The sequence below is a fragment of the Elephas maximus genome, chromosome 6, assembly GCF_024166365.1.
Source record: "Elephas maximus indicus isolate mEleMax1 chromosome 6, mEleMax1 primary haplotype, whole genome shotgun sequence".
Taxonomy (NCBI): domain Eukaryota; kingdom Metazoa; phylum Chordata; class Mammalia; order Proboscidea; family Elephantidae; genus Elephas; species Elephas maximus.
The window spans coordinates 10,596,589-10,611,811 of NC_064824.1; the positions used below are offsets into that span (position 1 = coordinate 10,596,589).

Below are 15,223 nucleotides of genomic sequence, written 5' to 3' on the forward strand. Positions count from 1 at the left end.
ACTTCTAGCCTCCTAGGCTATGAGAGAATAAACTTCTGTTTGTTAAAGTCATCCACTTACGGTATTTCTGTCATAGCAGCACTAGATGACTAAGACCCCACCCTGCCTTCTTCTGCTCAATTCTTAATTTGTTTCAGTTTTAATATCATTTTCTCCAAGAGGCACTCAGAGCCAGATCAACAGGTATTTCTCTTAAGATGCCTCTGGGTGGGCTCGAAACCACCAACCTTTGGTTGGCAGCTAAGCGCTTAACCATTTGCAATACCCAGGCTTGCTCTCTCTCTCTCAGTGTGTATATATATATATATATACACACACACACATACAGTAAAACCTGTGTAACTTGGAAACCTGTCAGACAAGGAAAACACAAATATTTTCCACTAAAATGAGTGACAGAAAAGTGGTAAGACTGCACCCTGTCAAAGGCAGAACACCTGTGAGACCTAGAAAAATAAGGCAGCTGCCAAGTTCCGGCTCTCACAGGTTTCACTGTATATGCATATTTATAAACATCTATGTACTTGTTTATTTCATTGTGAATTACCTGTCTCAACTACCAGATTATGAGCTCCATCAGAGCAAGGACCATCTCTACCTAGATACCAAGTTCTCAGCATAAGACTAGGCCCATTTCAATTAATAGCAATTCAATTTGTTGAATGAACAAACTTCCTCAGAGTCACACAATATATTCTGAGGCAGGATTTGAACCCGGTTCTATATGGTTCCTGCATTGACTTTCCACTATGCCTTGTATTAGCAATGATCAGTATCTGAAAGCATTTATTTGTATGCCATGGGGACTTTTTATTGGAGTAAGAATACCATAATCTTCTAAAGGGCACCCAGATTATTATTTTATTCACAAAATCAAACTAAGCAACGTGTAATTTCTGAGCACCTATAGCAAAGATGTCCCAGGGGCAAAGTTTATCTATTGCCTTGGCCAGGAACTACTAGGCTGACACCCTCCCCCTTCCATCCCTTACCTGTATTCCCAACCCTAAATATGTAGAAGAATCATCCAGGAATATATGTATATATATACACATATATATAAAATAGCTTCTCTGGCCACACTCCAACTAAATGATCGTCACTGGGCAGGGTCCCTAGCACAGATATTTTTTGTTATTCTCAGGTGATTATTATATGTAGCCAAAATTTAAAATCACTGCCTCAAACTCCTGTGTAACTCTGAGATTCAACTCAGTCTTAGTCTGCACTGCCACGTTCATGTTCATGTCTGTGATTGCTAATTTTAAGTTTAAAGACAATATAGATTACTATTAAACCTATAAGCTCTGGACCAAACCACCAGAGATGGAAACCTGGGTTTACCACCTCCTACCTCTGTAGTCTTGGGCAACTCCATGTCTTCTGTGAACCCAGTTTCCCTTTCTATGAAAATGGAGGCAATGATAGTGCTTACTGCATGAGTTTCTATATAAATTGCTTTAAACAGGTTTGACATATGGTAAGCATTCAAAGAAATGTTAGCTACGGTCATTATTATCTTTGTCTGTTTATTTAGCCTGGTTACAGAAGTTCTCCCCACTTCTCTTACCCCTACTTGGGTCTTATTCAGGACCACATCTCCCCATCCCTTAAAGAAAGGAGATCAGCTTCTCTATACACCAGGCCCTGAGGGTTGTAACACCTTCACCAGGTCATTAGAGAATTTAGACTCTGTGGTGTTCTGTCTGGGGGCTTGTATTTGAATTCCCTAAAATATGGGAAACTAATTAATTTTAAAAAGCATCATAAATTCTGGCAAAGTCTAGTGATCTGTCAAACTTTCCAGTCTCATTAGAGTTACAAACTTCATTTTATACATCAAGTTGCCTCCTTCCACGTAAGATCTTGCTCCTGTTTGGTTAATTACTAGCAAGTGGTGTCATCCAAAATTTATCATCCTCAGGACTGAAGTCATCTTCTCATTCCCCAAATAAATCTCTATCAGTCTAGCCTCAGCTGCGTTTTGTTGTTGCTGTCCTTATCTGAGGTTATTTGTCACTTACTGCAGAAGCCATAAAGTTATAACTTCATCTTCGGTATACTCAGGCCCATACGGCCCCCTCAGGAGGAACCTCAGCAGGCCCAGTTTCTAACATGTAGACTTTGGAGAAGTGGAGGGACAGGATGGTAGAAGTCAGGCCTGAAGGCTGGGAGACCCCCCTATGAGCTTTGAATCACTTTTTGGGAATCATGCCATTTTAAAGTGGGGAAAACCTCCAAGATCATTCATTATAATCACTTCCTGCTACAGATGTGGAAACCAAGGCCCAGAAATGTCTTAGCATTACCAAAAAACCAAACGCATTGCCATTGAGTCTTTCCCAAGTCATAGAGACCCTATCAGACAGAGTAGAACTTTAGAACTGCCCCAGAGGGTTTCCAAGGAGTGGTTGGTGGATTTGAACTGCTGACCTTTTGGTTAACAGCTGAGCTCTTAACTAAGAGCTACCAGGGCTCTGTCTTATTATTAGGTTAGTTTCAAAAAAAAAAAGGTATCTGCCTAGCCTTCTTTCTCTTAGTTCATTTAGGAATAACTGAGAAATCTCTTCTACGAACAGGCAAATGTACATATATATATGCGATAAAAACATTGTTAGCTGCTGTCACGTTGACTCCGGCTCATGGTGACCTTATGTGTAACAGAATGAGATATTGCCTGGTCCTGCATCATCCTCATGATCACTAGCATGTTCAAGTCCATTGTTGTAGCTATTATGCCAATCTATCTCACCAAGGGCCTTCCTCACACTCGTTGGCCCTCTGTTTCACCAAATGCGATGTCTTTCTCCAGCAGCTGATTCCTCCTGATGACATGTTCAACGCAAGTGAGTCAGATAATATTCTGTTGTGATCCATAATGTTTCATTGGCTAGTTTTTGGAAGCAGGTTGCCAGGCCTTTCTTCCTAGTCTGTCTTAGTCTGGAAACTTCACTGAAACTTCTGCACAATGGGTGAGCCTACTGGTATGGGAAATACCCATGGCATAGCTTCCAGCGTCATAGCAACAGGCAAGCCACCACAGTGTAACAAACTGACGGACGGATAATAGAAACAGCTAGGTTTAAATCTGTGATTTGCTATCTAAACCAATGGTTTCTCTATGATTTTTACGACCGACTGAAAACCTGAAGAAAAAAAAATTCAATACACATTACTCAGTAGCCCCTTCTCTGTTAGGCTTCAGAGATATAGAAATAAGTAAAACACTCCTCACTTACTAGGAACTTACAGACTATTAGATGCTACAAGAGACAGACAAATAAATGCTTGTAAACACATAGATCCAGAAAATCAAGTCTTTTGTAAGGCTAGCTAAGAAGAGGACAACCCACAGCTAATACTTTTTCCTGGTGAATTAATGCCTGCTCTCCCGTGTGTGATTTGACTGACTATATAGGTCCTGGGTCCCTGACCCGTGTGCTAATGATGGTGGTTTTAAAGGAAATCTTAAAAGGGGAAATGACCTGGTAGTTAGATCAACCACTTTATGCAGCACTGGCTTTCCACACAAATATCAAGGCCTTGCCTCCTACAGTTGGTTTTACATTCACTCCCTGTTGGAGTGACCATGGGAGAGATTTAATATTACTCCCCCGACTATTCTTCTGACACTGTTCCCTGGATTGTACCCAGGAAGAGTCATTAACCAAGAGTGTTCAACTTCCACACACACAAAAATTCATGGTAAATCTTTTTACACAGATAATGCCAACTAGATTTACGGGAAAAACAAAAAACAGCTCTGGTCTCACATTTTGACATTGCTACGTACCCACCTACCTACCTACCTATCGCTAGCATACAATTCCAAATCATAGGTCTGCTGACACTGACTCCATCACCGGTCAACAGATATGCAGTGGAGCACAGAACAGGTCAAAACTCCTGCACCATCAGTATCTGCCAATGTTTACATCCTTTCTGATTTGTGGAAAAGAGACAAAGTAGTACCTGGTGAGAGAAGTCAAGTCAAACAAAGTTCCTATCCATCTGCAACCTTATCAATATCACTAGTTAAACATCACCCCTTTATTGAAACCTCCATTTGATTCATTTGTTGTGTTGATGTATTACTATTTGAGTCCCTTTTCAGTAAGGCCTACATCTCCATCATCTTTGAATTTCAGGACTTAGTGACCAAAAAGAATATGGAATATGTCCAATGTCCAATGAATTTATGAGTAAATCAATGAACAAATTTCTGCTACTCTGGGAGTTCCTTAGTTCCAAAGATTAGTATAATGTTTGTAGTTAGTGAGCAGTCCGGTTGAACTACACATTTTAAGTGTGCTGAGAGATGTCTATGCTTCTAAGGAATCTGGAAAGTTTAGACACTATGAGACAAGTACGACTGTCAGAGCCAAAGAATCTATCTGCTCAAGTTGGGATTAGAATTCCAAGCTTTGTTTCTTTTGTTCTTTGTTGATTTTTTATGTTGTCATCTTGAGACCTAGCCTGTTTTTCACCTGTTATCATGCACAGAAATATTAGAAATTCTGTAAGAAAACCTATTTCCAAGTGTTGTGTCAGCTTTGGAAATTTACAGCATTTTTATATTTCGTCCAAGGTTATCGTGGGTTTCTGATAAGGCCAGAAGCAGTCACAGAATCTGTAGGTGATGTGTGCAAGTTGGAGCTAATTGGGGAAACTGCTGTGGTTTTTGGCTTTGCCAGCCAAAGCCCTCAAGTGACCGTATATGGTCTGAATAATAATCGTTTTTTTATACAAGGTGTAATGAGATGAGCTTCACAATGTAATTGTACTGAAAATTATGTTTACTGTGAACAAAGAGTTGGAGTGCCACTGATGTCTGGGGGTGAATTGATAGTTTTTCCTGTCAGCTTTGAGCTCTGGTCCGTGAGGAACCAGACTTGCTGTCATTGGCCCACACCAGAGCCCTTCTCAACCCACCTGGGAATTCAGGCTTGGAATCTTTTATTCAGTGGAGCCCTTTTTTTTAGCTGGTTTGTTGACAAGCTACCAACATCCATCAAATATACCAGAATATGCCTCCAGAACTCTGTCTTTCTCAGAAAACAAGCTATGACAGCTGGGTCAGCAATTATGGGCCCAATGGGAAGTTGGCCAGCCCCGAGAACTGTGGCTGGAATGGGGAGTAGGGAAGAGTGTGTGCTGGTTTATCTGGACCTAAAAAGATAGGTTTGGGAGGGCCTGCCTTATCCTGGTGACATCTTGAGCACACGGCTGGCCTATACCTCATATTCTAGAGCAATCTGCCAAGGTATCGCCATTTCCAGAAGCCACAAATTGAACTGAATTACATCCACAATAATCAGATCCTAAAACGTCAATTTTCAGAAACAAGGAGAAATGATATATTCCAGGAAGTAAATACCTAACAGCTGTATTCTGGGTCACAGTCCTCACAGAACTCTGACAAATGCTCACCATGTATCAATGGCAGGGTAAGTAAAAGAGGGGCCAGGTGAGGATATTACCACTTTGGCAAGAGGTAACTAAATTGGATGATTCCACGGATAAATGGTGGGAGGGTTAGCAAGGAATACAGACACACTTTCTAAAACCACAGTGCTCTTTCTAGAAACCAAAACTAACCAAGCGTTTCTCCTGCTTTCAATACTTTAGTGAATTCCTATTGACCTCAGTGTGCAGCTGAAATACATTTTGTCTTATTTTAAGAGGACCCGCTATCAGAAGCCTCCTGATTTGGTCTGCAGCCTCCTGACTTCTGCTGCCCTGGATATTTAAGTTCTGGCACAGACATTTGCAGCCCTCCACAAGCATCAGAATCACCTGGATGACACAGAGCACTGAACCCCACACCTACTCCATCGGTCCACAGTAGGGACCAGACCACACTTGTAACATACTCCCTGCTGACCCCAATGCTGCTAGAAGCACTGCTCTAGCAAGTCTGACTCCTCGTAGAGCCAGATCTGGGCGGGCACTCTCCTCCACGCAGAAAACGGTCAGATCCTTCCCTTTGCTAGCAGCACTCTATCCCTGCCTGACCTTCCTGACTTCCACTGGTTCCTCAGCACACAGGACAGGTGTGACCTCCTTCAGGACACCCCTCCAGCCCCACTCTGGAGATAATATGGTCTCCCTCCTCTGGCCTCCCACAGCCCAGTGTTTACCTCCTTCTCATGGATTATGGGGTTACTGTCCTTGAGAACAAAGGAGCCCTGGTGGTGCAGTGGTTAAGCACTCAACTGCTAACCTAAAGGTTTGCAGTTTGAATCCAGCAGCTGCTTCATGCAAGAAAGATGTGGTGATTTGCTTCGTTAAGATTACAGCCCTGGAAACCCTAAGGGGTTGGAGGGGGGCAGTTCTACTCTGTTCTGTTAAGAAAAAAAAAACTAAAAAAAATTATTATTATTTTCTTTTTAGGGTCGCTAGAAGTCAGAATCTACTCCAGGGCAGAGGGTGTGGGTCCACATTTGAGGTTCACCACACTGTAGCCCCTGTTCTGAGCCTGGGACTGCCATGTTGTGGGGGCACAATGAAAGTCTGGTACAAGAAGGTGTAAGCGAGGTGAAACCATGAGAGTCAACTAGGGCAGCAGGTTCCCCCTTAGTGGAGACAGTGGGAGCAAGGAGGGCCTCCAGGGTGTCTGTGCGGCCCCCTGGTATCCCAGGAAGAACCAGTGCTCTGAGCGCACCTGGTCGTGAACGCAGGAGCGCGTGCAGAAGAGCAGGGACCACAGGGGAACGCAATGCACAGCAACTTGCAGGGAAGAGGAAACCTCCTCCTCGACATTGGGTTTTTTTCGTTCGAATTGGCATCTTCTTTCCCTTGCACACACACACTCACACACTCACATGCTTAGACACATACACTCCCCAGAGCACGCTGGATTTTCACTCTACAAAGTCTTTCACATTCCATTCTCACAACACCGCCCCCCCGCCACTTTTTATGGGGAGCAATATATGGCTTCAGTGCTGAGTGACACATTACCATGTACGTGCCTTTGGGCAAGGTCTGTTTCTTTTTAAGCTTTGAATTTTCCATTTTATAAATGGAAAAAAAAAAATGGACCTTGAGGGACTGCTAAGAACATTCGATTAGGCAATAATGCTAATTACTTCCTCCCTGGGGAATGTATCCCTAATCCGGAGGGAGGGTGTCCCCTGGGGGCTCACAGCAGCCGTGCTAGGGGCCTGGGAGACAGATTTGGTTTCACGGAGTTCTTAAAACTACCTTCTGAGATGGCCACACTTCTCCTTTGCCGATAGAAACCCATCTCTACCCTCAATGCACCTTCCAACACCCTTCCTCCTTTCCTTCCTTCTGACGAGGCTGAAGATGTCATGGTAGTGAAAGGGAGCGGACCTGACATGTATAAATTGTAGACTGTGGTAGTTTCAGTCGCTGTGGAGTAGCATCCGGCTCGTGGTGACCCTATGAACAATAGGATGAAACATTGCTGAGTCCTGGACCATCTTCACTCGCTGGCGTGTTTGAGTCCATGGTTGAGCTCATTGTGCAGTGTCTTCCAACCTAGGGAGATCTTCTTCCAGAGCTATATCAGACAACATTCCGTTGCGATCCTTAGGATTTTCACTGGCTAGTTTTCAAAAGGAGATAGCCAGATCTTTCTTCCTAGTCTGATTTAGTCTGAAAGATCTGACAAAATCTGCCCACCAAGGGTGACCCTGCTGGTATTTGAAATACTGGTGGCATAGCTCCAGCATCACAGCAACTCAAAAGGCGTTGTGATATGACCAACTGATAGAAGGGTGGTAGAATTTTCATTTACTGACTGAAATATGCCAGGTGCTGTGAGAACAAAAAGTTCAGACACCGCATCTGCCTGAGGGAGTAAGTATGGACAAAGCCGTGGATGGAAACACGTGGAATCTGAGCTATGGCTTAAAGGACTCACCTTTCGCTGTGTGTTTCAGCATGCAGGGGAACTCCCACACTGGGCATCAGAGATCTTTCTTCCATCCCCTGCTGGTCTCCTTGCAGCCATGTAACTCACACCTGTAATCTTCCTCCTGGGGACACCAGACTCCTCACTGTTCCCTTGCTTAACTCCAGCTTATCAGTCAACACCACCACACTGCTCTGTCCTCTAAGAAGCCCTCTCAGAATCTGCACTCTGTGACCTGAGTTAGGGCTCTCCTGCATGCGCGTGACTCCCCACATTCACCTTGAGAAGCTCTGAAGGCAATCGGTGTGCCCACAGCTCCCTGGCCCAGTCCTCACCGCAGAGTCTGGTGCTGCAGTACACAGGAAGCCATCAGAAGGGAGTACAAATGCTCCGTGTGCAAACCCTGCACACATGGAGAATTCCAGTAGGACGAGAGAAGTGAAATATGGCAGAGCAGAAACTTAGGCTAATTTGACATCCCCTGGTCTGCAAACCATTGAGTCGCCAAGTGAAAAAAGCATCCTTTAGGGTGAGAAGGAGGAGTGCTGGCCCCTGATGTGGACTGGTTTATAACTTGAGGCTCTCTGGTTATCCCTATTACTACTAATACTCCTACTACCTACTGTTGATTTAACACATGTAATATACCCGGCACGACGACTTACTTTGTATGCATTGGTGCATTTAATCCTCAGGGCAGTTTTCTCTGAGGGATATACTTATCCCCATTTCACAGATAAGGATACTGAGTCTAAGAGAGATGAACTTACTTGTCCAAGGTCGCCCACCTAACAAGCAAATGGCCATCATAGTTTAAACCCACGGTTTTACTCATCCTGAGGTCCTCGCTGCTTCATGGTTTATAGAACTTGCTGCCTGCAGCCTCCACTTGGCTTTGGTAGAAGCCAGGTGAGAGGACAGGTGCACTGAAAGCATGGATGACTGTTGTTCTGACAGTGGTGCGAGCTTGTGAAAACCTCTCTGGTTCAGCTAGTTCTTATTAGGGTCTAGGGAGTCGGCAGTAGTCTTTTGGTTAGAACCACTTTACTATGTAGAAGTAAATTGTAAAATTGTGTTGTTAAGACTAACTACAGTAAAAATACGATTTCATTTTTCTTTTCAGAATTTTGGTTTTGCCAAAGATTTTCCTAGATACTTACTCAAACACACACGCTTAATTGATCATTGGGTATGCTCAAGCCGAGAATTTTAATTACTTGGTATGTAATGCAAAATTGAGTTTTCCTGAATGTTTGACTTCAAATAAGACTAATCCCACCCCCTCCATTCACCCATTCACCACCACGTCACCCATGTAAGATGGTGCGTAATGAGTTTGTTTCAAGTTATAATTAAATAACCTTACACGTTTTCCTATTATAAAAGTAATAAAATTTTGTTATAAAAGTTACTACAATAAAAGAAGAGAGCGAGGAGAAGCTACAATAATGCCTCCCCAAAAGGGTCCCTGTTAACATGTTGGTATATATGTCAGACATTGTTATGGATTGAATTGTGTCCCCCAAAAATGTGTGTCAACTTGGCTAGGCTATGATTCCCAGTATTGTGTGGTTGTCCTCTATTTCATGAGCTGATGTATTTGTCCTATGTGTTGTAAATTCTCTACGATGTTAATGAGGCAGAATTAGAGGCTGTTATGTTAATAAGGCAGGATGCAATCTACAAGATAAGGTCATATCTTGAGTCAATCTCTTTTGAGATATAAACGAGAAAAGCAGAGAGGATAGGGGCCTCATTACCACCAAGTGAGAAGAACCAGGAGCAGAGTGCATCCTTTGGACCCAGGGTTCCTGCATGGATAAGCTCCTAGATGCAGGGAGATTGATGACAAGGATCTTCCCTCAAAGCAGACAGACAGGAAAAGCCTTCCCCTGGAGTTGGCACACTGATTTCAAACTTCTAGGATCCTAGACTATGAGAGAATAAATTTCTGTTTGTTAAAGCTATCCACTCGTGGTATTTCTGTTATAGTAACACTATATACCTAAGACAGGCATTTTTATATATCTACTCTGTAAGTTTTCCTAAATCATGACCAGTTATCTCTTTTGCTTTAACAGTAATGAATAAGCATTCTTGTCATGTAAAAAATATAATGATACAAGGAAGGACTGTCAAGGTTGCCATGTAATTACCCTCCCCGTTCAAATAGCAAGGCATTCATTACTGCATACACTTTTCCGCTGAACCCAGAAGAAGCCTCGCAACCTTCTTCAACACAGGATTCTAGGAAGAGAGTACTGTTCATTCAGAGTTGGAATAAAAAAACGTATCTATTTTTTATCTCTAACCTTGAGTCTGACATGAGGGGAGCATGTGGTTACAAAATAATAATGAGGAGGAAAGTAGATTTCGAGCGATGATTATAAACCAGGCACCTGACACAGTGGAGCCTGAAATGGATACTTGTGGCATTTTCACCTTGTCCCCTCAAGCAAAAGTTGACTTATCGCTAATGAGAAGTTTTCCTTCTAGGTGAATGGTCAGTACACTTTGACTCGGTGTACAGTGGTCGCTTGTCCACAAATCCCCTGAGTCTAATTAGGTTGGGTCTATGCTTACTGTTGAGATAGGACCTTTCTGATTTCACGAACATTCTTGTGAGTTGGACACCTACTAAAGGTGGGAAATGGGAACAGTAATCATGAGGATATGTGATAATTTCTCTCTTCCCCTCCTCTCTTTCTGTGCCCAGAATCCGACGTCGCTGACTTCGATGGCCGAAGTTCCCTTCTGTACAGATTCAATCAGAAGCTAATGAGTACCCTCAAAGATGTGATATCCCTGAAGTTCAAGAGCATGCAAAGTGATGGGGTCCTGTTCCACGGAGAAGGTCAACGCGGAGACCACATCACCCTGGAACTCCAGAAGGGGAGGCTCGCCCTGTACCTCAACTTAGGTAGGGTCAGGCTTTTCCGCTCCCTTCCCATGGTGGGCTGTGGGGAACTGCTTTGTGTACAGGTCGCAGTTCCTTACATTGCTGATGTACCCAAGGGAAGTCACGGAGCACAATGCAAGGGGCGTATTCCATCATCTGGGTTGAGGTAGAAACATACCACTTCTTGAAATGTTTAAGGCATAAACAACATTCTTTGAGATAATTTTGAGAAGGAAGGTAAGAGTTGTAAGTTAATCCTTATTTATTTACTTGCCTATCTAGTCACCTATTTATCTATTCATTTGTTTTAGTAACTGAAGCTCTAAAGTAACTTCACCAGGTTTAGAAACAAAACTAAAGGGTAGATAAATAGAGATATACAGATACATATAGTATAAGGCTTGCTCGCAATCTATTCATTCTGTTTGGTACATTTATGGGTGTTAAATACTAAATTCCAAGGACAAAAACAGAGAATGACTGTTTTAATTACTTGTTCTTTCTGGTGTTTTGTGGGTGAGTGGGGACATATGTGTGCAGGAAGAGCACAGTTTGTAAGTTTCTGGGCATTTCCTTCTCTGGTTGAGGGAAACACCATTTTCATTTAAGTGTCTGGGTTATACTGGAAGCCCAGACATGCCGGAGGGCAGCTAAATTATGGCAGAGTGCCCTCCTGCCTGAGTGGTTAGGACGGGTCTCCCACTGTGCTGCTGGAATGCCCCCTATCCCACCCCGCCCACCGGCCATCTCCCTGAAGGCGGGCCTGTGTTTCCCTATGAATGACTCCACATCTCAGGGCAGGTGGGTATGAGGCTCCTCTCCTTTATGTGAATGAAGGAATTTTGGCAAAAGGGTAAACCCAGCACAGAAGGGAGAAAGCAGAGTTCCTAAGGATGCAAAGGCAAACCAGAGAAGCTCTTCTGTATAAAAAGAAACCAGAAAAGCAGCTAAGCAGCAGAGAAAATAAGTGACAGTTTTTGTGCAAATGACTCCCAGCCTCCCAAATGATACCTATTAGCATTACAGAGGGTGGACATTGTACTTGTGAAAAGAGAATTATTATTCTGAACTAGTAAAGAAACAAAGACAGAGCAGACTTTAGTCTGCAAGCTCAAGTTGCGTGAACACTGAAAAAATGTCATGGCTAAATATATTTTGGTGATTAGCACAAGAGGCATTATGAATGAAGATCAGTGCTGCCTTGGCCCAAAAGCCAAACCAAGTAGAGTCTCATTTCGAGGCACCTTTGAATATCGACTTAGGAGGCTCACTTTCCTCACTGGGTATGCGCAGTAAGCGGGGTAGCAAAGAGAACATCTGTAATTCCAACTTTAATAAAAATGACACATAATACTTTAGGTTAAGTATAAGCAAAGGACACATTCTGAAGGAGAATCTCTCCCAGAAAAGAGCAGTAAGAGGTCTTGCTAGTAAAGCAATTAGTGGTGTTAACATTCCTAGAGAAACAGTGTATCACGGAACTATCTGAAGGTTTGTCCACTAAGTATGCAGCAGGCATGCTTGGGGTCCTTCAGTGGGCTTTCAGTTTCCAAGAAAGGAGAACGGGTGACTGCAGTGGAATCCGTCAAGTACAAGTGATTTAGACAGCATTGTGAATGAAGTTACATTTACTTGTCACCAGTAAAACAGGTGTCTTCCACTGGTGACACTGTGAAATCTGCCACTGTCCACTCAGTTACCAAAAAAAAAAAAAAAAAAAGGCCCCATTGCCATTGAGTCTGTTCTGACTCATAGCGACTGCCATTTAAATCCCGATTGGACTTGCTAGTCCCACTCCAGAGCTCTGCTCCAACGAGTCTCATCCACTGCTTCCCTCACAGGTTAGCATGCCATGCAACAGAGCTGGTTGTGATGGTAGACATGTGCTAGCATTTGTTCCTGGGAAAGCTGCCTACCCCTGAGTCTCAGGTTCCTTATCTCTAATTGGAGAATAAGATTAATTATCTGGCATAGCATTAGCATAAAAACAAACAAATGAAATCATTCATTATAAATGAGTATTCTATGCCCATGAATAAACACAGCCAGATATCAAAAATGGAAATTCTTAATATCACTCATATATTCAACAAGCACTATCAAAACACCTGCCATGTACTCTGCCAGGCTTTTTCCAAAGAAATGAGGATATGGAGATGAATGAGACCTCCTCCTTGCTGTGATACATAGAAGACAGAGTCAGTCTTTCTTCCTAGATTCTAGCTCCCTTAATGGGCCTGGGCCTTTCCAAGTTACTGGTGATGAAGTTAAACTTCACTTAGTGAGTGTTCTAGAGGTAAGAACATATTTTGTCTGTGTTCCGCCTAGTTTGAGGATTTCTCCCTTTTCTTCAGCTGCTTATGACTTTGCCCCTTTCCATCAGGTTGCCATAGTTGAGTGTTGCCTGCCTTTACCTACCTGCTTTAAGCAATCACCAAGGATATTTGTTAAATAACACGCATTCCCATGCTCCTTCCCAGAGGACTTGAACAGCCCAGCAGTGTTCCATTTAGTGGCAATTCTCCAGAACGAGTTCCTTTTCTAGTTTATGGCTGCAATTCATAGATCCAGGCCAAAAGTGGAAGGGCTCAGCACCGTGGTCAGCTGCTGAGGATGGCTCCTGGGGACATACTGTGCACTGTAGTACTTTTCAAGTGACACTCTGCTTACTCTCCTATCCTTATTACCTGGATACCCCTACTGGGCTGACTTGCACAGAACCAGTCCAATGGTGAAACTGCAACAAGTGTTTCTTTCTTAAATACTTTATTAGAGTAAAACATTTTTTTTTCCATAACTACTAAATAAGCAAGAGACTTCCTCCAGTCCATAAGGGGATGAGAGAGATTCCCCTTCCCACTTTCTAAACACAGCATTCAGATCCGCCTGTGGCAATCTGCCCTCTGTAGAATTACAACCACCCAAACCATACCTGTAGGTAGGAGAATCAAAGAGCATAGGTATTATCTGACTGAAGAACTATTTCCAGAACTAAACAAGACATCAATAGTGCATGCAGGTCACTCATCCTTACAAGAGTTCAGTGCCTTTGAACTGAGACAGCATGTTTGTGTGATCTGCAATACGGACACTTAACGGCAAATTCAGAATACTGCAATAGCAAAAATACGTGCGGAGAAGGGTGCCCTTGGCGGGGGGTGGTGGGTAAGAAAGGGTTCAGAGTCCAAAGCACTGTACTACATGATTCATTCAGTGAGATACCGGTGAAATTTCTGCACATTCTCATAGTCAAGTGAACAATTACTTTGGCTTTTTTGTAATTCAGGCATTTTAATAAGTCAATGTGCATGTATTTATAGAATGTTAATTATGTTTCTGGAATTGTACTAAATGCTATGAAAGATTTTTTTTAAGTTACTGTTTTATGAGACCCCACACATAGCCACTGTACTAGACATTAAAATATATATATGTACACACATATATATGTATATATATATAAAAAAAAACCAAACCACTGCTGTTGAGTTGATTTCGACTCATAGTGACCCTATAGTGATTATATATATATATATATATATATATATATAATTTAAATTACATGGCAACACCACAAGCTATAGTCAAAACCTGTTCACAGGTAAAGCAATGGATGGTCAATGACTTCCAGTGACTTGCCCAAGGTCACAGAGCTGGATAGTTGTAGGCATGGATCTATAATATTCCCCAACCCTACTCTACTGCTCTGTGATATCATTGAAATGTTATAAATTTCCATTAAAAGTTATATATTAGGGGGGAGGGGGCCAAGATGGCTGACTAGGTAGATGCTAATTTGGATCCCTCTTGCAACAAAGACTCAGAAAAACAAGTGAATCGATCACATACATGACAATCTATGAACCCTGACCAACGAACACAGATTTAGAGAGTTGATCTGAGTGACAGAGACTGAGAACGAACAACTACGAGGAAGCAGCGACTGTTTTCAGAGCCTGGAGCCAGCATCCCAGTCAGGAAACCTTGGCGCCGGGCTTCGGACTGGGCGCAGGAGAGTTGAACACAACATCCTGTGACGGCGCAAACACGGGGCACAGCCCTACCCCCCTGAACTGACCTCGGGAGGGGGCCCAGCCAGTCCGCGCTGGTGGCGCGGCGAAGCAGCTGGCGGGAGGAGAAGTCACCGGGAGGCAGCAACTGGTTTTGGAGCCGGGAGTGCAGTGTCCCAGCTGGGGAACCTTGGCGCGGCGCCTTGGACTGGGCGCAGGGGAGCTGAGCACGACATCCTGTGATGGTGCAAACACGGGACGCAGCCCCAGCCCCCTGAATTAACCGGGGGGGGGCCCAGCCGGTCCATGAGGGCAGCATGGCAACGCGGCTGGCGGGAGGAGAAGTGACAGGGAGGCAGAGACTGTTTTTGAAGCCTGGAGTGCAGCGTCCCAGCTGGGGAACCTTGACAATGGGCTTTGGACTTGCTGCGG

The 15,223-nt window shown here is 43.5% G+C and overlaps 1 protein-coding gene across 1 annotated transcript in view; it reads left to right on the forward strand.

The window, feature by feature from the left end:
• The window catches only part of CNTNAP5 (contactin associated protein family member 5), a 1,201,383-nt gene that overhangs the window by 485,821 nt on the left and 700,339 nt on the right, over window positions 1-15,223 (forward strand). The window contains exon 5 of the mRNA XM_049889068.1: window positions 10,599-10,802. Within this exon, the coding sequence (XP_049745025.1) occupies window positions 10,599-10,802 (204 nt within the window). The remainder of the gene's footprint in view (window positions 1-10,598; window positions 10,803-15,223) is intronic.